The sequence below is a fragment of the Simochromis diagramma genome, unplaced genomic scaffold (assembly GCF_900408965.1).
Source record: "Simochromis diagramma unplaced genomic scaffold, fSimDia1.1 OVJJ01000594.1, whole genome shotgun sequence".
Classification (NCBI taxonomy): Eukaryota; Metazoa; Chordata; class Actinopteri; order Cichliformes; family Cichlidae; genus Simochromis; species Simochromis diagramma.
In genome coordinates this window covers 42,432-68,494 of record NW_024387404.1, presented here as the reverse complement: position 1 = coordinate 68,494, position 26,063 = coordinate 42,432, and the positions used below count along the sequence as shown (strand labels likewise).

At 47.5% G+C, this 26,063-nt stretch overlaps 1 protein-coding gene across 2 annotated transcripts in view; it reads left to right on the top strand.

The window, feature by feature from the left end:
• LOC120720737 (phospholipid transfer protein-like) overlaps positions 1-26,063 on the top strand; it is a 53,802-nt gene that overhangs the window by 13,315 nt on the left and 14,424 nt on the right. For both annotated transcript variants that reach the window (XM_040010506.1, XM_040010505.1), the window contains exons 5-8: positions 6,184-6,238; positions 8,758-8,919; positions 9,013-9,186; positions 14,215-14,274. In XM_040010506.1, coding sequence (XP_039866440.1) covers positions 6,184-6,238; positions 8,758-8,919; positions 9,013-9,186; positions 14,215-14,274 — 451 coding nt within the window. The remainder of the gene's footprint in view (positions 1-6,183; positions 6,239-8,757; positions 8,920-9,012; positions 9,187-14,214; positions 14,275-26,063) is intronic.

Here is a 26,063-nt window from a genome sequence, read left to right as displayed (position 1 = left end):
TATCGTCCGTAGCGCTGAATTTACATCATGTAGCAGATCTTCTGAGGGTACTTCACGTAATTTTGGTAACCGGCTACAGGGGATAAAAAATTCCCCACTCGCCCCTGCAGGCGGTCAATCCTTCAAGCTCGGGTCCTCTACCAGAGGCCTGGGAGCTTGAGGGTCCTGCGCAGTAGCTTAGCTGTTCCTAGGACTGCGCTCTTCTGGACAGAGATCTCCGCTGTTGTTCCCGGGATCTGCTGGAGCCACTCGCCTAGTTTGGGAGTCACCGCACCTAGTGCTCCGGTTAGCACTGGGACCACCGTCACCTTCACCCTCCACATCTTCTCGAGCTCTTCTCTGAGCCCTTGGTATTTCTCCAGCTTCTCGTGTTCCTTCTTCCTGATGTTGCTGTCATTAGGAACCGCTACATTGATCACTACGGCCGTCTTCTTCTGTTTGTCTACCACCACTATGTCCGGTTGGTTAGCCACCACCATTTTGTCCATCTGTATCTGGAAGTCCCACAGGATCTTAGCTCGGTCATTCTCCATCACCCTTGGGGGCATCTCCCATTTTGACCTTGGGACTTCCAGGTTATACTCGGCACAGATGTTCCTGTATACTATGCCGGCCACTTGGTTATGGCGTTCCATGTACAGTGGGGCAAAAAAAGTATTTAGTCAGCCACCAATTGTGCAAGTTCCCCCACTTAAAATGATGACAGAGGTCAGTAATTTGCACCAGAGGTACACTTCAACTGTGAGAGACAGAATGTGAAAAAAAAAATCCATGAATTCACATGGTAGGATTTGTAAAGAATTTATCCGTAAATCAGGGTGGCAAATAAGTATTTGGTCACCTCAAACATGGAAAATCTCTGGCTCTCACAGACCTGTAACGTCTTCTGTAAGACGCTTTTCTGTCCCCCACTCGTTACCTGTATGAATGGCACCTGTTTGAACTCATCATCTGTATAAAAGACACCTGTCCACAGCCTCAAACAGTCAGACTCCAAACTCCGCCATGGCCAAGACCAAAGAGCTCTCGAAGGACACCAGGAAAAGTATTGTAGACCTGCCCCAGACTGGGAAGAGTGAATCTACAATAGGCAAGCAGCTTGGTGTGAAAAAAATCAACTGTGGGAGCAATCATCAGAAAATGGAAGACATACAAGACCACTGATAATCTCCCTCGATCTGGGGCTCCACACAAGATCTCATCCCGTGGGGTCACAATGATCATGAGAACGGTGAGCAAAGATCCCAGAACCACACGGGGGGACCTGGTGAATGACCTGCAGAGAGCTGGGACCAAAGTAACAAAGGTCACCATCAGTAACACACTACAACGGCAGGGAATCAAATCCCGCAGTGCCAGACGTGTTCCGCTGCTGAAGCCAGTGCATGTCCAGGCCCGTCTGAAGTTTGCCAGAGAGCACATGGATGACACAGCAGAGGATTGGGAGAATGTCATGTGGTCAGATGAAACCAAAGTAGAACTTTTTGGTATAAACTCAACTCGTCGTGTTTGGAGGAAGAAGAATACTGAGTTGCATCCCAAGAACACCATACCTACTGTGAAGCATGGGGGTGGAAACATCATGCTATGGGGCTGTTTTTCTGCCAAGGGGACAGGACGACTGATCCGTGTTAAGGACAGAATGAATGGGGCCATGTATCGTGAGAGTTTGAGCCAAAACCTCCTTCCATCAGTGAGAACTTTGAAGATGAAACGAGGCTGGGTCTTCCAACATGACAATGATCCAAAACACACCGCCCGGGCAACAAAGGAGTGGCTCCGTAAGAAGCATTTGAAAGTCCTGGAGTGGCCTAGCCAGTCTCCAGACCTCAACCCCATAGAAAATCTGTGGCGGGAGTTGAAAGTCCGTGTTGCTCCGTGTACAGCCCCAAAACATCACTGCTCTCGAGAAGATCTACGGGGAGGAATGGGCCAAAATACCAGCTACTGTGTGTGCAAACCTGGTAAAGACCTATAGTAAACGTTTGACCTCTGTTATTGCCAACAAAGGTTATGTTACAAAGTATTGAGTTGTATTTTTGTTATTGACCAAATACTTATTTGCCACCCTGATTTACGAATAAATTCTTTACAAATCCTACCATGTGAATTCAAGGATTTTTTTTTCACATTGTGTCTCTCACAGTTGAAGTGTACCTCTGGTGCAAATTACTGACCTCTGTCATCATTTTAGGTGGGGGAACTTGCACAATTGGTGGCTGACTAAATACTTTTTTGCCCCACTGTATGCCTTGCCTGCTAGCATCTTGCACCCTGCTGTTATGTGCTCGATTGTCTCTGGAGCATCTTTACACGGCCTGCACCAGACCCCAGCCTCAATGGATCTTGTGCTTAGTGCTTGTTCCTGTGCTGCCATGATTAGTGCTTCCGTGCTGTCTTTCAGTCCAGCTTTGTCCAGCCACTGGTAGGATTTCTGGATATCAGCCACCTCCTCTATCTGCCGGTGGTATGTACCGTGCAGGGGCCTGTCCTTCCATGATGGTTCCTCGCCTTCCTCCACTTTCCTGGGTTTCTGCTGCCTGAGGTATTCACTGAGCACGCTGTCAGTTGGGGCCATCTTTGTGATGTATTCGTAGATGTTCCTTGTCTCATCCTGGACTGTGGTGCTGACACTCACCAGTCCCCGGCCCCCTTCCTTCCGCTTAGCGTACAGCCTCAGGGTGCTGGACTTGGGGTGAAACCCTCCATGCGTGGTAAGGAGCTTTCTTGTCTTGATGTCAGTGGCTTCTATCTCCTCCTTTGGCCAGCCTATTACCCCAGCAGGGTACCTGATCACGGGCAGGGCGTAGGTGTTGATAGCCCGGATCTTGTTCTTACCATTCAGTTGACTCCTCAGGACTTGCCTGACCCTCTGCAGGTACTTGGTGGTTGCAGCTTTCCTAGCGGCCTCTTCATGGTTCCCATTTGCCTGCGGGATCCCCAGGTACTTGTAACTATCCTCTATGTCTGCAATGTTGCCTTCTGGTAGTTTGATCCCCTCTGTTCTGGCTACCTTCCCTCTCTTTGTTATCATCCGACTACACTTCTCCAGCCCGAACGACATTCCGATGTCATTTCTGTATATCCTGGTGGTGTGGATCAGTGAATCGATGTCTCGTTCACTCTTGGCATACAGCTTGATGTCATCCATGTACAGGAGGTGGCTGACAACTGCTCCATTCCGTAGTCGTTATCCGTAGCCAGTCTTGTCAATTATCTCACTGAGGGGGTTAAGGCCTATGGAGAACAGCAGTGGGGACAGAGCATCTCCTTGGTAGATCCCGCACTTGATGGTGACTTGTGCTATGGGCTTCAGGTTGGCCTCCAGTGTTTTCTGCCACATCCCCATTGAGTTCCTGATGAAGGCTCTCAGGGTCCTGTTGATCTTATATAGTTCTAGGCATTCCAGTATCCAGCTGTGGGGCATTGAGTCGTAGGCCTTCTTGTAATCAATCCAGGCAGTGCATAGGTTGGTCAGTCTAGTCCTGCAGTCTCGGCTGACTGCTTGGTCTGCCAGTAGCTGGTGTTTTGCGCCTCTGGTATTCTTGCCCATCCGTTCCTGTGCCCCGCTCATGTATTGACCCATGTACCTGTTCATCTTAGCCGCTATGATGACTGACAGGAGCTTCCACGTGGTGCTGAGGCAGGTTATTGGTCGGTAGTTGGAGGGGACCGGTCCCTTCTGGGGGTCCTTGAGGATCAGGACTGTCCGGCCTTTGGTTAGCCATTCCGGGTGTCTCTCGTCAACTAGCAGCCGGTTCATTTGTGCTGCCAGGCACTCGTGGAGTGCAGTCAGCTTCTTCAACCAGTAGGCGTGAACCATGTCAGGGCCTGGTGCTGTCCAACTCTTCATACTGGAGACCCTTTCTTGGATATCTGCCACTGTGATGTTTTTTTTTTTTTTGCCTGTTCCATTTGGTTCTTTAGCCATCAGAATTGTTGTCTGAGGACTAACAAGGATACCCAATGGATTTACTTTGCCAAATGGATCATCGTGGCATTGCCGTATTGGTCCATTTGATCGACCTTTGTTTTTATTATGTGGGCGATCGTGGCTCAAGAGTTGGGCGCTCGCCTTGTAATCGGAAGGTTGCCGGTTCGAGCCCCGGCTTGGACAGTCTCGGTCGTTGTGTCCTTGGGCAAGACACTTCACCCGTTGCCTACTGGTGGTGGTCAGAGGGCCCGGTGGCGCCAGTGTCCGGCAGCCTCGCCTCTGTCAGTGCGCCCCAGGGTGGCTGTGGCTACAATTTTGCTTGCCATCACCAGTGTGTGAATGTGTGTGTGAATGGGTGGATGACTGGATATGTAAAGCGCTTTGGGGTCCTTAGGGACTAGTAAGGCGCTATATGAATACAGGCCATTTTACCATTTATTATTTATTATATTTTATTTTCAGATGTTACAGACGGGACAGACATGAGTGAGGGATAGGAAAGGGAGAAAGAAAGAGGAAGGAAAAGAAAAACAGAAGGGGAGAGGGACAGTGAGAAAGGGGGGGAGAAAAAAAATCTCCTGGATCACCTGTTGAGAGAAGAAGAATAGAAAACAAGCAAAAAAAACCCCAAAGCAACATACTAAACACAACACCATCGCATTAATCTAGCTAAGTGTAAACAGCAATAAACACTAAATATTCAATGTTGTTGGGCAGCAGGCAGGACAGACAGCGCACAATGTGCTTTGAAGTAGCAGCCAAGAAAGGTGTAATTTAAGTCTACGAGCAGTGAACACCCGTGTGCATACCTGTGTGGATCAGCGCGCTTGTATTCAAATGGTTTCCACATGTAATGGTCTGCAAGAGGATGTAGCGAGCCATAGCCCCGTCCTCCAGGGCATGAAGCAGGCATGGAGGAGATCCAGGCCCCAGACATCTAGAGGCCCCAGAGTGCGAGAGCCCAAGGAGGACCACCAGAGGGGCATCCATGTCACCCTCATGGGAAGGGCTGAGGATCCCCAGACAAGGTGTCACCCAGTAGCCACCGAGCAGAAGCTAGAGGGGGCTGCACCGGCGTGCCCACCGGCTCTGCCGGCAGCCAGCTGTGCCAGAGTGAACCGAGCCGCAGGCCCAGAGGCCGGAGGCCCGAGGGCCCCCCGCACCCCAGTTACTGGACCCTGTTCGGGGAGGTCGCTGTGGTCTGCCCTCAGATCCACTAGCCACTGAGCATTGCCGTTATGGGTTGCGTCCTTCTCCCATATGCTCTTCCAGTATTGTTCCGTCTCCAGCCTTGGTGGTGCTGTTCTCTTATTGTTCCCCTGCCACTGAGAGTACACCTTGGCTGGTTCCGTGGAGAACAGCTGGTTTATTCTCATGCCTTCTATCTCTCTGGTGTACCTCCTCAAGCGGCTGGCCAAGGCTGTGAGTCGTTGCTTGGCAGTTTCCAAGGCCTCAGGTATGGACAGCTTCCTGTACTTCTTAGGCACCTTCCTCATCGCGCCTTTCTGCAACTCCGATAGTTGGCTAACCTCCCTCCATGCTACCTTGATCTTAGCCTCTAGCCTCCTTCTCCATGGAGGGTACTGCCCCTTGTGGCTGTTCAACTTGTAGCCAAGCATCTCACTGATCACTGCTGCCGTATTGTAGACCAGCTTGTTAGTGTCGGTAATCGTGGCTGTAGGTATCATCCGTAGTGCTGCATTAACATCATCTAGCAGACCTTCTGAGGGTACTTCACGTAATCTTGGTAACCGGCTACGGGGGGGTCCAGGTTTCAAGCTTGGCCATGATCCTATCTTTCAGGTCAGTTCCTCTCGCACTCAACGATCCTTCTCCTATCGCACTTGGGGCTTGGTACCCAATCTCGGGTGGGGGTGATGATATCTCCCCCTGACCTGGTGTCCTGGCTCCCCCTTGCTGTAGCATTAATGTTGTACCTCGTCAATCTCTAGCTGTGAGAGCAGTCCCTTCTTTCGAATGTTGGGACACTGAGCTACTAGTTGTTTCACCATCATTGTGGATGTTGGGTATTGAAGAATCCATAGGTCCCTCATCCTATTCATGTAACCCCTTCTGCCAGGGTTACTTGCGTAGTAGCATTCCAACAACGACCTGTTTCGTGTGTGTGTGTGTGTATGTATAGAGAGAGAGAGAGCGCGCTATGGAATGCTTGTAGCTTTTTTAAAAAATATTTTGCCAAAACGCATGCTTTTACTGATTTAATATGATTTTTATTCATTTGTTTGCAGGTGGTTGTGGGACAACATTGTAAAATCAGTCTCAAAGTACCTTTTACAGTCCAAGGTTTGTTGCATTTCTGATCTCTCTCTCTCTTGCTCTCTTCATATAGATATAGATATCAATATAGACATACACAGGTGGTTACATAGATATATTTTGATATATATTTTTATTTATAAAATAGATATTTATAGACATTACAAAAAAAATACTGCTTGTTACAGAGTTTTGGAATTCTTGCAGCAGCCAGAAAATTTGTTACAATACATGAATGAACTAGGATTTCAGTATCTGAGAAAATATATTTTGAATTTTAGAGATAGTCATCAGAGGAAATAAGGCAGTCATACATATTTGTTTTAGGACATGTTGAAGGACATATCATGGTTAAAATGGACAAATACAATTGGTTATCATTAGTGAAAAAGCAGAGACCCACAAAAAAGCAGCAGCTGAGCGTGGCTGCAGTAAAGGCCTTGCAGAGCACCCTTAGTGAAGAAATACAGCATTTAGTGATGTCAATGAGTTCTAGACTTTAAGCAGTCATTATCTGTGAAGGGATTTTTATTCAAGTATTAAAAACAATCCATATAATTTAAAGTATGTTAGTTTGTTAATTTAATTATGTTAGTTTACAAGTTTAAAAAAGTAATGTGGCACATCTTCTGGAATTTTAAGGTATTCCATATTAGTTTGTTTTTTTTAACCACCACGTTTGAGTTTTTAGCATTGCTTCATGAACACATCTCTATCAAACCTTGCTAATTTTTTTTTATAAATTGTGTAACTCACCATTGGTTAGCATTAGTTAATGCAAAACATTTGCCTAATTCCTTCATTGAGATAAAACTGAAAGACTGCACTGTATTCACATTCATTTGTTTGACCTAGTGTGGTCTTATACAGAACTATAAATACTGTTTTTCACCAAAGCATAAAGAATCTAACTGTGAAGTCATGGTAAAAATAAACTACACTCTTGGTCAATTCCAAGGTTTTAAATATCAGGACTAGGGATGGGTATCGTTTAGGTTTTATCCGATACCGGTGCCAAATCGGTACTTTTGAAACGGTTCCGGTGCTCAAACGGTGCTCAAACCGGTGCTTAAAGAATGGAGAACACAAAATTGGTCCAAAAACCTCTCATGTTCAGCTGTTTTTTGTAAAAAGATAACAATGTTAGCCTTTTCTGCAGCTATGGGGCATATATGGTATCACTCTTGGCTGGAAGCAGTGCTTAAACAATGGAAAAAACACAAACTTTGTCCTAAACCTCTCATGTTTAACTGTTTTCCACTTTTTCTTTGGTCATTTTAGCCTTTTTGGCCAGGGTGAAGGGAGTATCTGCCATCAAACAAGAAGACAGCCGCATGTAGCTATGATGATGTTTGCTAGTTCACCTTACATGCATTAATGTAATAACGTGGTTAGCCTACTCAACGTAAATTACACACAAACAACATTAAGCTACTCACGCAGAGAAGAACGGCTGCTGCTGCCATCATCATCCGTCATCATTTCTGCTACACTGGCAGGGCTAGGGGCCAGGACTCTCCTCTTCGTGTTTTTGGGGGATGTTGCATAACAGGCAACCCACCCGCAGTAGATGTGCTCGGTGTGAGGTCTCGCAGCAAGCTATCAAATACGGCGCATTTCTGGGCTTTTAAAAAAAACGCTATGCGTCGCCAGGTGTTTCATCGGATTTGAGGTGTTACCTCCTTTGACAGTATCACAGTATCAGCTTAAAGCACTTGTTGCAGGCTGCTGAGTTTGCATCTTTTGCTGTGAAGTACAGCCAGACTTTTGACCGCTTCGCCTTGGGCATTATTAATCTGTAGTTCTGCTCTAAAAGAACGTACGTACCTGGGCCCGCCTACTATCCTCGGAAACGTAAAATGATTGGCTAGAAGTGTATCACAGCTCAGGAAAAAAAAGCACCGAAATAAAGCACCGAAATGTGCGCTGCTTTTCGGTCTGGTTACTACCGTTTATGTCAGAACCGGTGCCATCATGGCACTGGACACCGGTACCCATCCCTAATCAGGACATAATGAAAAAATATGTATTGCTTAAGAGGTAATAAAATTACATAACTACCACCTGAAATTAAAAATAACATATGACATATTTCACCATGTCATCAGTTTTTGAAAGCTTGCACACTGCAGCAATAACTTACATTAAGTTTTCTGTATGACTTAATTATATTCACCTATTTGGGGTTTGGAGGCATTTTTTTTCACATACAGCTCTCTCTAGGTGCCACAAGAGCATTTCAATCAGGTTGAGGGGCCAAGATTTAGCTGTCAGACAGATGGCCTGACATCTGAGACTAGAATGAGTCAGATGTCGACTTTATTCTTATCTGTCCGATCAACCTTGTCCCAGAAGTCTCTATAATATAATATTTCATCCACCACAATATACATAATATCTGCTGGAGTTAATGTTTATCATTCAGGGTATTAGTCAGGTTCACGGACCTCAAAGAATAAAAAAAAAAGATCTGCTGCCTTGTGCTGGATATTATTTGCATCTATTAGAACAGGACTAACTGTCTTTATATTTGTCTATGTCTTTAGGTCTGCCCTGCTCTTCAAAAAGTAGTTGTGCCTAACATCAACAAGATGTTAAACAATATCACTATGGCAATGACTCTTGATAAAGACCTCAACATCAGCATCGATTACTCTCTGAGCAAAGACATTGAAGTGACATCTCACAACCTTGATGTGCCTTTCAAAGTGAGAAACAACATCAAACTATTAACACCTGGTATATAAGCATCATTTTTAAAACCCAGAAGACATTATAATGCATGCACTGATGTGTTTCAGGGCTTGGTATTCAGGCAGGGGCAGGGTGTGGACGCTGGTTCAATAAGGGCAGGCACAGATCCAGTTTTCACACAAACTGACCAGATGATTTACGTGGGAATCTCTGAGTTTCTCTTCAACAGTGTTGCCATGATGCTCTACAAATCAGGACCATTTCATCTTAAAGTTCCAAAGGTGAGAGCAGCTGATTAAATTAGAATCTTTCTATCCCAAAACATACACACACACACACACACACACACACACACACACATATATATATATATACATACATACATACACATTGTTCCGTCTCCAGCCTTGGTGGTGCTGTTCTCATATTGTTCCCCTGCCACTGAGAGTACACCTTGGCTGGTTCCATGGAGAACAGCTGGTTTATTCTCCTGCCTTCTATCTCTCTGGTGTACCTCCTCAAGTTGCTGGCCAAGGCTTAGTTGTTGCTTGGCAGTTTCCAAGTCCTCAGGTATGGACAGCTTCCTGTACTTCTTAGGCACCTTCTTCATCGTGCCTTTCTGCAACTCTGATAGTTGGCTGACCTCCCTCCGTGCTACCTTGATCTTAGCCTCTAGCCTCCTTCTCCATGGAGGGTACTGCTCCTTGTGGCTGTTCAACTTGTAGCCAAGCATCTCACTGATCACTGCTGCCGTATTGTAGATCAGCTTGTTAGTGTTGGTAATCGTGGCTGTAGGTATCGTCCGTAGTGCTGCATTAACATCATCTAGCAGACCTCTGAGGGTACTTCACGTAATACACTCAACAAAAATATAAACGCAACACCTTTGTTACTGCTCCCATTCCCCATGGGATGGACGTAGAGACCTAAAATTCATTCCAGATACACAATATAACCATCCCTTCCAAACAGTGGTCACAAATCAGTCCAAATGTGTGGTAGTGGGCACATCTGCTATATTGAGATAATCCATCCCACCTCACAGGTGTGCCACATCAGGATGCTGATCTGACATCATGAGTAGTGCACAGGTGTACCTCAGACTGCCCACAACAAAAGGCCACTCTGGAATGTGCAGTTTTGTCTCACAGCAAAATGCCACAGATGCCACAAGCAATGAGGGAGCGTGCAATTGGCATGCTGACAGCAGGAATGTCAACCAGATCTGTCGCCCGTGCATTGAATGTTCATTTCTCAACCATAAGCCGTCTCCACAAGCGTTTCAGAGAATATGGCAGCACATCCAACCGGCCTCACAACCGCAGACCTCGTGTAACCACACCAGCCCAGGACCTCCACATCCAGCAGGTTCACCTCCAAGATCATCTGAGACCAGCCACCCAGACAGCTGCTGGAACAATTGGTTTGCACAACCAAACAATTTCTGCACAAACTGTCAGAAACCGTCTCAGGGACGCTCAACTGCATGCCCGTCGTCCTCATCGGGGTCTTGACCTGACTCCAGCTCGTCGCCGTAACAGACTTGTGTGGGCAAATGCTCACATTCGATGGTGTCTGGCACGTTGGAGAGGTGTGCGCTTCACGGATGAATCATGGTTCACATTGTTCAGGGCAGATGGCAGCTGAGAATGTCCCAGTTCTTGCATGGCCAGCATACTCACCGGACATGTCACCCATTGAGCATGTTCGGGATGTGCTTGACCGGCGTATACGACAGCGTGTACCAGTTCCCACGAATATCCAACAACCTCGCACAGCCATTGAAGTGGAGTGGACCAACATTCCACAGGCCACAATTGACAATCTGATAGACTCCATGCGACGATGTGTTGCACTGAATGAGGCAAATGGTGGTCACACCAGATACTGACCGGTTCTGTGTCCCCAGACCCCCAATAGCGCAAAAAACTGCACATTCCAGGGTGGCCTTTTGTTGTGGGCAGTCTGAGGTACACCTGTGCACTACTCATGATGTCAGATCAGCATCCTGATGTGGCACACCTGTGAGGTGGGTTGGATTATCTCAATATAGCAGATGTGCCCACTACCACACATTTGGACTGATTTGTGACCACTGTTTGGGAGGGATGGTTATATTGTGTATCTGGAATGAATTTTAGGTCTCTACGTCCATCCCATGGGGAATGGGAGCAAAAACAAAAGTGTTGCATTTATATTTTTGTTCAGTGTATTCCACACGGCTTGCCCTGGCAAACCGTGACAAATATTTATTTTCGTTTTTCCTGCAGTATATAAAAATTGGCGTATTTCAAAAATAAAACTATGAAGACACTCAAAATAAATTTCCTGTGGTGGGAAACTATTTTGTGCAACTTTTTTGTATTTACAGTTTTGAGGGATAAGCCTGTTAAATTTCTCTAACTAGAAATATGTTAAAAAAGCAAAAACGATTTTCAAATTTTTTGTAGTGTATTGCAATATTTTGCAATTTATGTAATTACTATGCACTTAATGCATACATATTATTAAAATCTGGGCTATAATGGTTGTATTGATGTATAGCAACTTGAAATGCTCCCAAAAATGGCACTACAGCATGTAAATATATATTATAAGCTCTGATGGACTTGGTTCTATGGTAGGTCTTAAAGGGTTAAAGGAGGGAAACCCTCCTCAAAGACGGACGGAGCAGTGGAGCAGCCAAGGTAATAGACCGGACTAAAAAAAAAAAAAAAATTGTATCACTAAAATATAATTTATTATACAAAAAAAGTTAAAAATATAAAAGGGAATTAAAACAGCCCTGGCCAGGGAAAAAACACAATACAAATCAATAAAACACAAACATTAAAAGTCCAGTGGCGTCCACCACGGTATAAAAGTCACTAAAAGTTAAAAATCCAACCAATCGGAGCCGGCATGTTGGAAGAGAGGGGCAGCGACAGTCACTACTCTTATATTGGCTACAGTTTATTAGAGTGGAATAAGTCGCGAGACTTACCCCGGATGGGCAGAGCTCTTAACTCTGCCCTCCGCTTTCCTGTAGCACGCCAATCGGCACCAGCCCGTCTCACCGTGGGAGGTAAGGCGCTGTCCCGCTGCCGCTGATTCCCCACCGTAGCTGTCACGGTTCTGGGTCCGTTGGACCCAGTATTTTGAGTTTATTGTGTTTTGATTTAAGTTTGCATCAGGGATTGTGTTCTTGTTCTCTTGTCGTGTTATGGTAATGTTCATGATGTCTATTATTAGAGTTCCATGTTTCTGTTTATCTGGGTTTAAGATGTGGGTTTAGTTTCATATGTCATTTCCTGTCTGTCTCTCTATGTCGAGCCTGCGTGTGATGTTTTATTGTGAAGGTCTGCGTCTTATGTGAGTGTGTTCAGTTTTACCTCTGTCTCGTCTTACTGATTATTCCCAGCTGTGTCCACCACCTGTGTGTAATTCCCGTGTTTCTCTGTGTGTATTTAAGTCATGTCCTCCGTCATTGTAGTTGCTGGTCCGTCTGTGTATTCCACCCTGCCTCATCTGCGTGTTCTCCCTGCTGTCCGCCGTTAGTCTCTTCTGGTCGTTCTCGTTAAGGTTTGTGCTCTGTCGTTTAGTTGATCCCAGTATAGTTTAGTTCCAGCTCCATTTGCCGTTTGTATTTACTTTCATGTTCAATAAACCACCTTTACACCTTCACGACTGCCTGCACTTGGATCCTCCTTTTCCTTTTCTACACGGCTCTCCTCACCCGCCGTGACAGTAGCGTGATCTGGCCTCGTTGCTATTCCAGCAGCAGAACAGCTCTCTCCGCTTCTCTGCTCGCTGGCGTCGTATGCTCTCCCACGTCCTGTACACCAACCTTCACCAGCTCCCGTCCGGGCTTGCAGCGGCCGCCACCTGACACAGTTCACTCCACAATTTTTGCCACCTCATCTCCCATGACTCCCTCTCAAGCCTCTCCCAGGCCCTCTTATTGGCCTCTGGGACCTCCCAGGTGTGTCAGGTTCATAATCAGGGAGGGGTGGAGTCTTTCCAGGACAAGTCACCAATAAATATGATAAAAAACATGCAATAAACCCATAAGAATAAAACACTGTACAATATTAAAAATAGTAAAACACAGGAACTCATGCACAATAAAAAACCCTAGGTAACTTGTCCATTTCCACCCCGTGACACCTGTGAGGACACATTATTTTCTTATTACCCACATCTCCACACTCAAAACATTTCATGTTCCCGGAACTAGCATACACCATGTCGAACCCTTCTTCATGTTTGACACGGAAGGAGACATCCAGTGTCTGTGTGGGGGAGTCTAAAAACATGAACACTTGTCTGCGAAGTGACTGAACTTGCTTTAACTTGGCGTCCTTACAGCCCAGACTAACCGTCTGGAAGCCACTTGCAAATTTCCTAAAGCACTTCAGTTCGTGCTCCAAAGCCGCATTGGGAATAAACGGAGGCATCCCCGACACAGTGATCTGAGTGGAGGGCACTGCGAGGGGTGAAACCTGCATAAATTCATCATTCAAATACAGGCCGCTCTCTATAAGCTGATTGACAAACCCCTGCTCTTTCAAGAATATGACAACCGCTTTATTCATACGTGAAGCATACGAAATGTTTCCATGTCCCACCTGCTCACCTACAGCCAACAACACCTGCTTGACAGTGGTGCTAGGCTGCGGCACCACCCTGACTCCATGCTTCAAAGACAGGGATAGCATCCCACTGGACGCCATCCCTGTCAAACTGAAAAACAAACTACACAATCACAGACAACTATGAAACGATCATACAAGAAACACAGCAAGAAAACTGGGGGGGGGGAAAGCATTCAGTGAAAAAAATCACACACCCTCACTCAGACACATCAAACTCACCACCATCAAACTCCCAGCATGCAGTGCGAGAGAGAGAGAGAGAGAGAGAGAGAGAGAGAGAGACTAATTGTACAAACCAGTTTCATGACTTTTTTTATTATGATGTTCTTGTTTGTATAGTTTAGGCTTCAGTTAGTTGTGTTGATATTGAGTTCTATTTCCCTATTTAGTTCTCGTCTGCCTAGGTTCCTCTCATATCTGTGTCTTCCCCACTATTTTGTACTTAAAAAGAGAGGTAATATTCTTAAAGCAACTAAAGAGATGTTCTGATTTTTTTTTTACTTAAATGTGAAAATTAGTGTTGTGCAGGTGAAGAAAATATCACTAGGAATAACTCAACTTTAGCTTCTCTAAAAACTGAAAAAGTAAAATGAATTGAAAAAGAAATGAAAAAAGCATATTACATGATCGGAGGCTTGCTACTTCTCACATCATTTATTCTGTTTTGTTTCACAGATTGATACTTTTTTTGGTGAATTCATAAATGTGATTCTGAGCAAACTGGGACTTCCTGTGGTAAGTAACATTACAAATGTCTCATTAGGAAACCTTAAAGGGTCAATTATGTTTTCAGTTCCACAGTTAATTCAAACTTGAACACATAGAATTTCAGGCCTGCTAGCAGGTAGGCTTGTGAAATGAAATGTAAACGTTTTGACAGCATCCCAAAATATGGGTGCTTTAGTAAGGCATCTGCTTATTTCAATTTTAAATGTGATAGCTGAATGATGGTTTTTATTTCATTTCAATAGCTTAAATATCATAAACAAAAGTCTTGCAGATTAACACACATGGATTAAGATCATGATACTGTAGATACAATATATACAATAATGAGATGTTTTGGAAGCATTTAAAAAAAATTACAGATCAAGATCACAGATCGAGTTAAGACATCCATCCATCACCTTCCACTTATCTGTGGCCAGGTCACAGAGTAGCCTAAGAATAGAAGCCCGGACGTGATGCTCCAATCTGCATCCCATGTTGCTCTCCTCTCCCCGGCCACCCGGCCTCCAAGTTGTCTGGTGGAACATCAAGGCATTCCCAGGCCAGCCAAGATATATAATCTCTCCACCATGTCCTGGATCTGCCCTGGGGCCTTCTTCTGGTGGGACATGCCTCACTCTGGAAACAGTGACAGACCACTAAGCTCTGTCACCAGGCTGTAGCTCAGGTGGAAGAGCAGGTCACCTACTGACCGGGAGGTTGGTGATGCTCCAGTCTGCATCCCATATTGCTCTCTGAATGTTTGTGGATGTTACTTAGGAAGCACTTGAACAGTAGAGCAGTAGAAAAACGTGCTTGTGCACCTTACAAGTGAATGTGTATATACAAGTTGTATAAAGCACTTTGAGTGTTCAAAATAGAGTAGAAAAGCTCCCTATATATTTATGGTGTCTGTATAGTGTCTTCATCATTGTAGCCTCAGTACCAATCCGTTTGTCGATCTTCTGCTCCCTTCTCCCCTCACTCGTAAACAAGACCCTGAGATAGACAGACACCCCATACTTCCAAAGCACTTTCCACAGAACACTATGAGGGACGCGGTAGAATGCCTTCTCCAAGTCCACAAAACACATGTAGACTGGTTGGGCAAACTCCAAAGCACCCTTAAGTATCCTCGAGAGTGTCCAGTGTTCCGCAACCAGGATGAAAACCGCATTGTTCCTCCTGTATCTGAGGTTTGACTAATAGACAAATTCTCTGGGGAGGAGTTGGAGTGAGAGAGTATTCCAAAGCCTTGGTGCCACCGAAGAATTTGTCACCTCTAGTCTTCAGTTGCCGGGGAGAAAAAGGAACAACTAACAAATTCTGAGCTTGTGACTGAAGACTATGAGGGCCACTGTTTTTAAGGAGAAGTTGAGATAGATGCATTTGCACTTGTCCATTTGATGCTCTATATGTAAGTATAAGAAAAAAAAACAAAAAACAAAAACTACAATCGACTGGAAGCCAGTGTAAAGAGTATAAAACAGCAGCCATATGAGAATCATGGGCTGGGTCTTTTGACCCAGTATTTTGAGTTTCATGACTTCTTTTTATTATATATGACCTGGGTATATGACAGGAAGTCTTTCCATGCATTCTATTGTCTTTCTGGACAATAGAATTTTCTATTGTCATCCAATTCACATGGTTTGGTGGTATGTTCTCTGATGAGGGCTTTTCCATGGATAGTGATGGAAGCAATAAACCATGAGGGGTCATACAAGCTTTTGACTGTAGAGAGTATGCCTTGTTTAGTGAAGGGTCTATCTTCCTTGGAAACTTGGAAGGTAAAAGAACCTGCTTCAAGACTCCAGCTCAGTCCAAGGCTACGCTGTCCCTAGGTTTAGGTTTTGCAGGCTCTTAGCCAGGTCATCAGCTGGAAATGCATCCATCACCTTGCTACTGTTTGAGCCAATTTTGTGTAGCTGTAAATTGGACTCAGCTAACATCTTCTGCGTCTTTTGATGAACATTGATGACTTCTGTTTCAGTAGGGATTGAAGTCAAATTATCATCGACATAAAAGTTCCTGGTAACAAATTCCTTTACATCTAAATGTTCATGGCATGGATATGTAGCTGACTTTTTGCATGCCCTGAGAACCTGGAGATAGCTTTTTTCCAATTTCTGAAGTCTACACTCACAAAGGCAGGGTCACACTTGCTCACAAATTTTGACGGATGTGAATAAACTTTGGTACAGTGAAAACAGAGCACCCCTTGTAAAGTGGCACTGTAATGCAACCAGGAAAAGTTGTGAAGCATTTTTGTTGAAAAGAAAGCACACATTTAGCTCACTTCTGTACTACTATGAATCTAGGATCAGGTTGGGCAGGCTTTCTGCAGGTGATGATGTCTGAAACATCAAATCCTTCTCTGTCCCTGTCATTTGTGTTTGACTGGTTCCTGACATGGGGCCCAAGTCCCTGTGGTAAACATTACAAGAATACTTGTAACTCTCTGAAGTAACAATATATAAATGATTGCATTTCACATATTAACAACATTATTGACACTGTTAAATTTAAAAAAAAATCTATTCCTATATATACTTGCATTCTCACTTGCTAATTTGCCTGCTCTCACTATATGACCTTCTGTAAGGAAACAACACAAACCAAATACATTGTTCTGACTGTGTGTGCCTCCTCTTTTCCTCTTTTCCCTTCTCTCTCCCTCTCAACTGCTCCTCATCTGTCGCCTGCTCTCTTTCTCTGTGCTCTCCCTCATTTTTGATTCCTTGTGTCTCTCTTTGATCACCTGCTCTGCATACCTCTTGAACCTGATATAAAAAAAGTTCATCTTTAAATGGTTTGAGAGAGGTGGGATATATTCACATGGTTTTGGAGAATGCATGTTCTTATACTAAAAATTTGGAAAGCATTTGAAACATCTTTTGCCCTCTTACTACCATATTAAGATAATTTTTCTTTTAATAGTGTTTCAGTGTTTCCCACAGAAGTTTACTGTAATACAGTAACATTTAGACTATGTACATATACATAACATTCCTCTATTGTTTAACCTGCCTTTCACTCCCCTTACCTCTATATACAGCACAATGTCCCCCACCCAACACACACACACACACACCACTGCAATCACCAGTTAGCCAACTCCCCACATGCACACAGCACAGCGCCAACCGCTCTCCACCCAACTGCATCATCAGTAAGCCCCCCAACTGTCATGGCGAGTGAGGTGAGCCGTGTGGAGGCAATGAAGGAGGATCCAAACGCAGGCAGTCGTGAAGGTGTGAAGGTGGTTTATTGAGCATGAAAGTAAATACAAACGGCAAAGGGAGCTATGACTAACTAGACTGGGAACAAACTAAACTACAGAACACGAACCTGAACATGAGCAGAAACACTTGGCGGTTGACAGCAGGGAAACACACAGATGACGCAGGGTGGAATACACAGACGGACCAGCAACTACAATAACGGAGGACATGACTTAAATACACCCAGAGAAACACAGGGGAATTACACACAGGTGGTGGACACAGCTGGGAATGATCAACAAGACGAGACAGAGGTAAAACTGAACACACTCACATGAGACCCAGACCTTCACAATAAAACAGGAAATGAGAACACCACACCAAGACGCAGACCTGACACTGAGAGACAGACAGAATGACGCATGGAACCCGAACTAAACTAAACGTGAGATACAACCGAGACAAATCCTTAAACATGAAATAACAAAAACATGAAACTCCACATACTGGGTCCAACGGACCCAGACCCGTGACAGTACCCCCCCTCAAAGGGCTGGCTCCCGACAGCCCCAAACAAAAAGCACAAGCACCAAGCCAGGGCGGGCGGAGGGGGCCCAGGAAGGAGGGCCCGAAACACAAAAAACCAGGAGCACGAGAGTCCAGAACCAAATCAAAAACAGGCCAACACAAAACAAGACCATTCACGAGTCCACAGGAAAGTCCGGGGGTCGACAACACAAGAGCCGAAACAGTTCAGGGGGCCGACCGTGCACACGGCAACGGCGACGACGGGCAAACAGTCCCGGAGGCCGGCCGTGCACACGGCAACAGCGGCGACGTGGAAACAGTTCCGGGGGCCGACCGTGCACACGGCAACGGCGGCGACGTGGAAACAGTTCTGGAGGCCGGCCACTTGGAAGGCAGTGGCGGCGACGTGGAAACAGTTCCGGGGGCCGGCCGTGCACACAGCAACGGCGGCGACGTGGAAACAGTTCTGGAGGCCGACCACTTGGAAGGCAGTGGCAGCCACTGAGCAGGTCCGGAGGACGGCCGCAATGCCAGCGACGAACTCTTTCCGGAGGCCGTCTCCGAAGGCCATGATGCCATCTTAGAGGCCCGGAAAACGGCCGGCAGAAGCGAGGCGGAACGGGTCGAGCTGGCACGGACGGCGGTGTGGCAACCGCAGGACCAGGCGAGGCAGGACCAGACGAAGCCGAAGCTGAAGCGGAGGCTGGACCAGACGAGGCCAAAGCTGAGGCGGAGGTTGGACCAGACGAAGACGATGCTGGACCAGGCGACGGCGTGGGCGGAGCTGAAGCTGAAGCGGAGGCTGGACCAGACGAGGCTGAAGCGGAGGCTGGACCAGACGAGGCTGAAGCGGATGCTGGACCAGACGAGGACGAAGACACGGACGAGGCCGGACCAGGCGAGGACGAAGACCCTGATGAAGCTGGACCAGGCGAGGACGAAGACTCTGATGAAGCTGGACCAGGCGAGGACGAAGACTCTGATGAAGCTGGACCAGACGTGGATGACGGCAGCGGGACGGCTGCGGAACCTGACGGCAGCGGGACGGCTGCGGAACCTGACGGCAGCGACGCTGCAGGCGGTGAAGTGGATGGTGATGATGATGTGAATGCTGTAGGCAGTAGCGTGGATGCTGCAGGCGGTGATGTGGATGGTGATGATGTAGGAGTCACAGGGGGTGATTCAGCAGATGGTAGCTGAGCAAACCCCCCCGGACCGCCAGCAGACGTGAGGGCATGCTGGCCGGGTCCTCCAGGACCCTCAGCTGGCGAGGCGTGGTGCTGGACGGGCTCCTCGGGCCCTTCAGCAGACGAGACTTGAGGCTGGCTGGGTTCTTCAGAACCCCCAGCAGACGAGACTTGAGGCTGGCTGGGTTCTCCAGAACCCCCAGCAGACGAAACATGAGGCTGGCTGGGTCCTCCAAAACCCCCAGCAGCCGAAACATGAGGCTGGCTGGGTCCTCCAGAACCGCCAGCAGACAAAACATGAGGCTGGCTGGGTCCTCCAGAACCGCCAGCAGACAAAACATGAGGCTGGCTGGGTTCTCCTAAACCCCCAGCAGACGACACTTGAGGCTGGACGGGCTCCTCAGGCCCTCCAGTGAAACCAGTCTCTGAAGCAGCAGGTACGGAGACCTCTGCCAGTGTGGACACTGGCTGGGACTGAGCAGCACAGTGGCTAGACTCAGGCAGCAACAGTGGGATACAGTCCTCAGAGGGCTGAAAGTGTTCCCCAATACACTCAGCAGAGGACTGAGGCGGACGGGTGAACTCACTTGAACTCTCAGGGGGTGCTGAGAGCCGAGACTGTTCTGGTGAGTTCTCCGGTGAGGCTGCTGGTGCTGGCGTCTTGACCTCTAGGGGTCCAGAGTTGGCTGGTGACTGACACCCAGCCTCTGGGGAGGCCCTAGAGGGAGCAACTGTCTCTGAGATGGCCAGCTTAAATGAACCAGCAAAAGTTTGTGTGGAGTGTGTTCCCTGCTTGTAATGAGGCTGTGAGGATAAAGGCTGGGTAAATGAGTGGACAGGCTGCTGAACTGGTGGCAACTGAGCTACAGGTAGCAAAGTAGTAACAGGTGGTGGAGTGGCTGGCTGAACTGATAATAAGGCTGATGAATCTCTTGCCAACTGAGCTATTGACTGGGCTATGGACTGTAACATGGTGTCTACTGGGTCTGACTGTGACTGTAATGGAGGTGATGATTGAGCGGCTGACTGAGTTAGCGACTGCTGGGCAGCTAACCGAGCTACCGGCTGAGCAGCTGACTCAACAAACACAGCCCCGGTATAAACAGTCATATGAACTGGTGAAACAGACGGAACGTCTCTTCCACTCACCACAGCCGGCAGTTCCGAAGTCCCACTCTCCAGCTGTGGGGCGACGCGCCAACGGCGCGATCGTCGCTTCCTCCCGGGCAAAACCTCCGGCGGGCCGGGCAAAACCTCCGGCGGGCCGGGCAAAACCTCCGGCGGGCCGGGCAAAACCTCCGGCGTCCGGCTGGGTTGGGAAGCGGTAGCGGCTGGTGGGTGTAGGTGAAGTTCGTGAAGGATGAAGTCTTGCACGAGTGGGTGTAGCGAGTCCAATAGCCAGGGATAATCCGTGAGCAGCTGTTGCAGTCTGTCTTCCAGAACGTGGAGGAATGCCTCCCCCTCATGCTCTAGCCACAGGTTGATTATGTTTGAGGCGGAGTTCGTGATGAGGTCCCGAAGCTCCGTGGGTGGGGTGAATGCCGCTGGATCCATATCTGGCTGGTCCGTACTGTCACGGCGAGTGAGGTGAGCCGTGTGGAGGCAATGAAGGAGGATCCAAACGCAGGCAGTCGTGAAGGTGGTTTATTGAGCATGAAAGTAAATACAAACGGCAAAGGGAGCTATGACTAACTAGACTGGGAACAAACTAAACTACAGAACACGAACCTGAACATGAGCAGAAACACTTGGCGGTTGACAGCAGGGAAACACACAGATGACGCAGGGTGGAATACACAGACGGACCAGCAACTACAATAACGGAGGACATGACTTAAATACACCCAGAGAAACACAGGGGAATTACACACAGGTGGTGGACACAGCTGGGATGAATTGCCGGAATTGTATCTGGAATGAATTTTAGGTCTCTACGTCCATTCCATGGGGAATGGGAGCAGTAACAAAGGTGTTGCGTTTATATTTTTGTTGAGTGTATATGTACATGGTGAATAAGTACAGTGATTATGCCTTGTACTGTTTGTTACAGTTTCACCTTTCCCTGTGTCACTAAACCTGTGAACCGGGAATCGTGTCGTCAGAGTCTTGATGTGGGGAAGGAGTTTAGCTGACTGCCCAACCATAGCAGAGGCAGTACAGTAGGACATGCTAATTAACATCAAAGTTTGCAGCGATTTATGGTGGCAGATGTCATCAAATAGGGCAAATAGTTCCTTTTCCTTACATTGCAATTATTTTACATTCAATATTTCTGATTTTTTGAGAACAGCTAACGAAGTGTTTCTCTTAATCCTGAACTCACCGTTTCAGTCATAGACTACATCTTTTTGTAGCTAACAAGCCTACTAATATGGACCACCATTCACCTGTGTGTGCAGGTGTGTGCGCTCAAAATGACTGGAGTACAGTGGTCCCTTGTTTATTGCGGGAGTTATGTTCAAAAGATAAAAGGACTGGACAGGCAGGGTTTTACTTGAGACACATGAAACACGCTATGGATCCGCATATTTTGGGGCAATTTGAGGCGGACAGAAACCGGGTTAACCAGAGAGTCTATAACAAACGGAACAATGAAGGTGGGGGAGGGTTTCTTTGACTCAGCCCGGAGAGGAACAAATCTGGTAGACAGCCAAACCTTTTGTCCTGGGGCGTAGGCAGGTGCGGGGGTCTGATGATGGTCTGCCAGGAGCTTATTGAAATCAGCTGTGCGAAAAAGGGTGGCCCGGGTGGCTCTCCAGGCACGTCGGCACCTCCGTAGATGCTGCTGGACAGCGGAGACAAAGTACTCACCTTCATCGGCCAGAAAGAGAGGTGGTTGGTAACCCAGAGATGCTTCAAAGAGGGACACCCCGGTGGCTGAGGAGGTAAGGCTGTTGTGGGCACACTCGACCCACGGGAGTTGCTCACTCCAAGTTGTCTGATTGGTGGATGCCAAGCACTGGGGAGCCTCCTGTTCCTGATTGGCCCGTTCTGTCTGGCCATTAGTCTGGGGGTGGAAATCAGAGGAGAGACTGACCTGTGCTCCGAGGGCGTTGCAGAATTCTTTCCAGACCTGTGATGTGAACTGCAGGCCTCTATCAGAGACTGATGTCCCTGGGGATCCCATGAAGGCAAGTCAGGAGTCGAGCTGTCTCTAAAGCAGTGGGAAGCTTAGGAAGGGCGACAAAGTGAGCAGCTTTAGAGAAACGATCAATGACAGTAAGGATGACTGAGTTACCTGATGAGGTAGGGAGGCCCGTGATGAAGTCAATTGCAATGTGTGACCACGGACGACCAGGGGTCGGTAGAGATTGGAGAAGGCTGGAGGATGGCTGATTGACGTTTTTATTTTGAGCGCATGTAGGACACACGGCAATGTATTCTCCGACGTCCTTAGCAAAAGACAGCCACCAGGCGAAGCATTGGAGGAAGGTAATGGTGGCCCCCTGAAGGAGCCGAAGACAGAATTTAACAGAGGGAGTGGATATTTGTTCTTCACGATAATGTTGTTAAGGTCCCGATAATTTATACAAGGTCATAAGCTCTTGTCTTTCCTGGCGACGAAGAAGAAACCGGCGGTCACAGAAGACGGCGAGGGGCGGATGAGACCTGCGGTGAGTGATTTGTTAATGTATTTTTCCATACTTTCACATTCGGGCTGAGACAGACTGTATAGGTGGCTGGTAGGGAGAGGTGCGCCTGGAAGAAGATCAATGCCGCAGTCATACGGCCGATGCGGAGGGAGCGAGCGTGCTCTATCCTTGCAAAACATCTGTTTGAGATCATGGTAGACGGATGGCACGGAGGAAAAGTCTGGTGGCTCAGAGAGAGAAGAATTGGTTAAGCTGGGCTTACACTGTGCGATTTTTGGCCCATTTTGAGCCGATTTTTGAGTCGTGCGACCGTTTTGGCGATCGGCCCGATTTTGGCCTTCATCGTGCGTCGTGCATCGTGTAGTATACGTGGGGTAACGAGAAGCGATTGACACCTCACGACGAGCTCCCGATCATCAATCGCTTGGTCGTGAGGATTTCAAACCTGTTTGAAATCCTCGCGACCGTCGTGAGGGTGTCACCGCAGTTTGTCACACTGCGCACGCGCAAACACAAATGTCAGCGAAAAAGACGGCGCAGCACGGCAGTGCAGCGTGTGATCTGGACACAAGCGGTGGAGGCACAACTTGTAGAACTTTGGCAAGCTCATCCGAGCCTTTTCGGTGTGGCCTCACAAAATTATCACGACCACAACAACCGTGAAAATAGTTGGATTTACACTGCTGCTCAATCACAGCTGCCTGATCAATGTTTTTCATTAGCAATTTAGCAAAGTTGATGGTGGTGGTGTGTCTGTGTGAGTGAAAAACAGAGAGGGAGAGAGCGACAGAATTTCTGTTATAACCTTCATTTTTATGGACGCACAGTGTGAGCACTCAGGTCGCATCAGAGCATCGGGTCGTATAGTGTGAGACCCTGCATCGTGACCTATGAACTTCTAACCCCTGCGAGTCAATCGTACAGTTTGAGCAGGAGCTGAATCGCGTGACTGAAAAAATCGCACAGTGTAAGCCCAGCATTAGTGGTTCGGAAGAGGGGGTGGCAGATTTAAGACAGGACATGTGGCAGCCTTACCCCAAAATGCTGTCCTTTTTCCAATCGATAACCGGATTGTGTTGATGCAGCCAAGGGTAACCCAAAACTAGCGGCGTGAGCGGAGCTTGAAACACATACAGCTGTATAGTCTCGTAATAATTGCCAGAGAGTGTCAGTAAACAGGCTCAGTGATATGAGTGATGTTAGGAAGCCACTGGCCACTGAGGACTGTGGCAGAGGCTGGGAGTTTAGATTTAATTGTCGGCCAGCGAAGCGTCAATAAAATTTTGTTCTGCCCCTGAGTCAATTAGAGCTTTAAGAGAATGGACCTGGAGCTGCACCTTTAACTTAGCTGTTAGCATGAGCCGTGGAGGAGACCGTGAACTAGAGACCTCGCCCACCCATAATCTCCTCTCTACTGGTGGAGGTGCCTTTTGGCAGAGACGGACAAACATTGGCAACATGACCCTTACGGCCGCAATAAAAACCCTTACCAGCCCTCCACCGACGGTGCCGTTCCTCGGGTGAAAGGCGGGAGCGGCCCAACTGCATAGGTTGCTCACCCTCTTCCATATTGCTCGTGGCACTTCCACTCGATGCTGCTTCGCTGCGCCCCAAAGACCTCTGGGAAACGTAGTCCTTGGTTCTGCAGCGCACTCGTAAATGCTCGTCCATCTTCACACACAACGTTAACACATCAGACAAGGTTTTAGGTAACTCTCATCACTAGTTTGCCCTTAAACTCATCACACACGTTGTTCTTTTTTTTAAAAATTTTTTCACACACGTTGTTCAACAAAGTACTTATCAATGCTGACTGCCCCCACCCGGTCTCTTCGGCCAACGTCCAGAACTCAATGGAGTATTCCGCCATGCTCCGTCTTCCCTGCTTAAGATTTAGTAAACGGTGAACAGCTGCATCGGCGCCAGTACCTCTCTTAAACACATATTTAAATTTAGCAAGAAAATCCTGGTACATGTTTCGGTGTCAGTTTAAGGCTGGTCTGCATAAGAGCTGGACAAAAAAAGGCAATCTTAGCCTCGTCAGTTTCATATGTCCTCCGCAACTGTCTAAACTGCATTGTTATTTGGGTCAGAAAACTGGTATACTTGTGAAACTCACCCGCAAAGGGTTCCGGTGTTGGCAAAGCTCACTCTGGGGGCTCCGAGGGAGCGGGTTGAGGCAGGACCGAAGGCCCGGGTGCCGGAGGCTCAGAAGCCGGATACCTGTGAGGAGACAGAGGGAGGAGAGGCTGCTGGGCTTACCAGTGGTACGCGCTGAGCGGCCAACTGCTAATTGATGAGCTGCAGCATTTGTTCGTGGCGTTCCAGAACCTCCTCGGCCGTGAGGACACGCTGTTATGGGGCTGAGTCCGCTGAGTCCATATTCTGGCTGGATCGTTATGTTAAGTTTCAATGCGGGGGACTCAAACGCAGGACTCCTGAATCAACTGAACACACGGATTTATTTACAGAGTTCACCAGGTGTATATACAGGAAGTGCAGGGCAGTGCTATATACAACAATGTGAGGGACGGGGCTCCAGGGAAATCCAAAAGGGGGGAATAACTCGCTCTCCAACTTTCCACATACACGATCGCAGTTCCTTTCTTCACACTTGAAACAGAGATTCACACGGGGAAGGTAATCCAGGAGGTCTGTAGACGAGGAAACAAGGATGAGTAATATTCACAAATAAACACTAGACTTAACTGGAGCTATAGCTTGACTCTCACTGATGCGTGGTAGACAACGATCCAGCGAAGACCAGCAGTCTCCTCCTGGCTTAAATGCCATTCATCTTGATGGGCATCAGGCGTGTTCCCTTCTGTGGGCGTGAGCCGAGGGCGTAAACCCACAATGAGTTCCGCCCCGGCGACAGAGAGGAGGAGAGAGAGAGAGCGTGAGAGAGAAAAGGAAGAGAAGGCCGATCAGCGTCTCGCTGATCCCCCGGGCCTCGACAGAAACGGCCATTGTTTTTGTGTTGTATCCTGTATTGGAGTTGTTTCTGCCTACTGTGGAGGTCACGTGTTACCGCCTGCAGTGGAGGTCACATGTTTCTGCTTACTGTGGAGCTCCACAGTGGCTGCAGCCAGACCCTTCTTGCTTCAGCTGATGCAGCAGCAGTCATTTTCTTCACCTTCAGAATGTGCTTGGATTTGAGCTTGTCATTTCATGGCTTCCACTTCTTGTTCCACATACGCCAATTGTGCTTTTGCAGCCTCTGCTTTGGCACGTGCTCTGAGTGCTGCAATGTTTGCTGATAACCTACTGGAATGTTTTGAGTT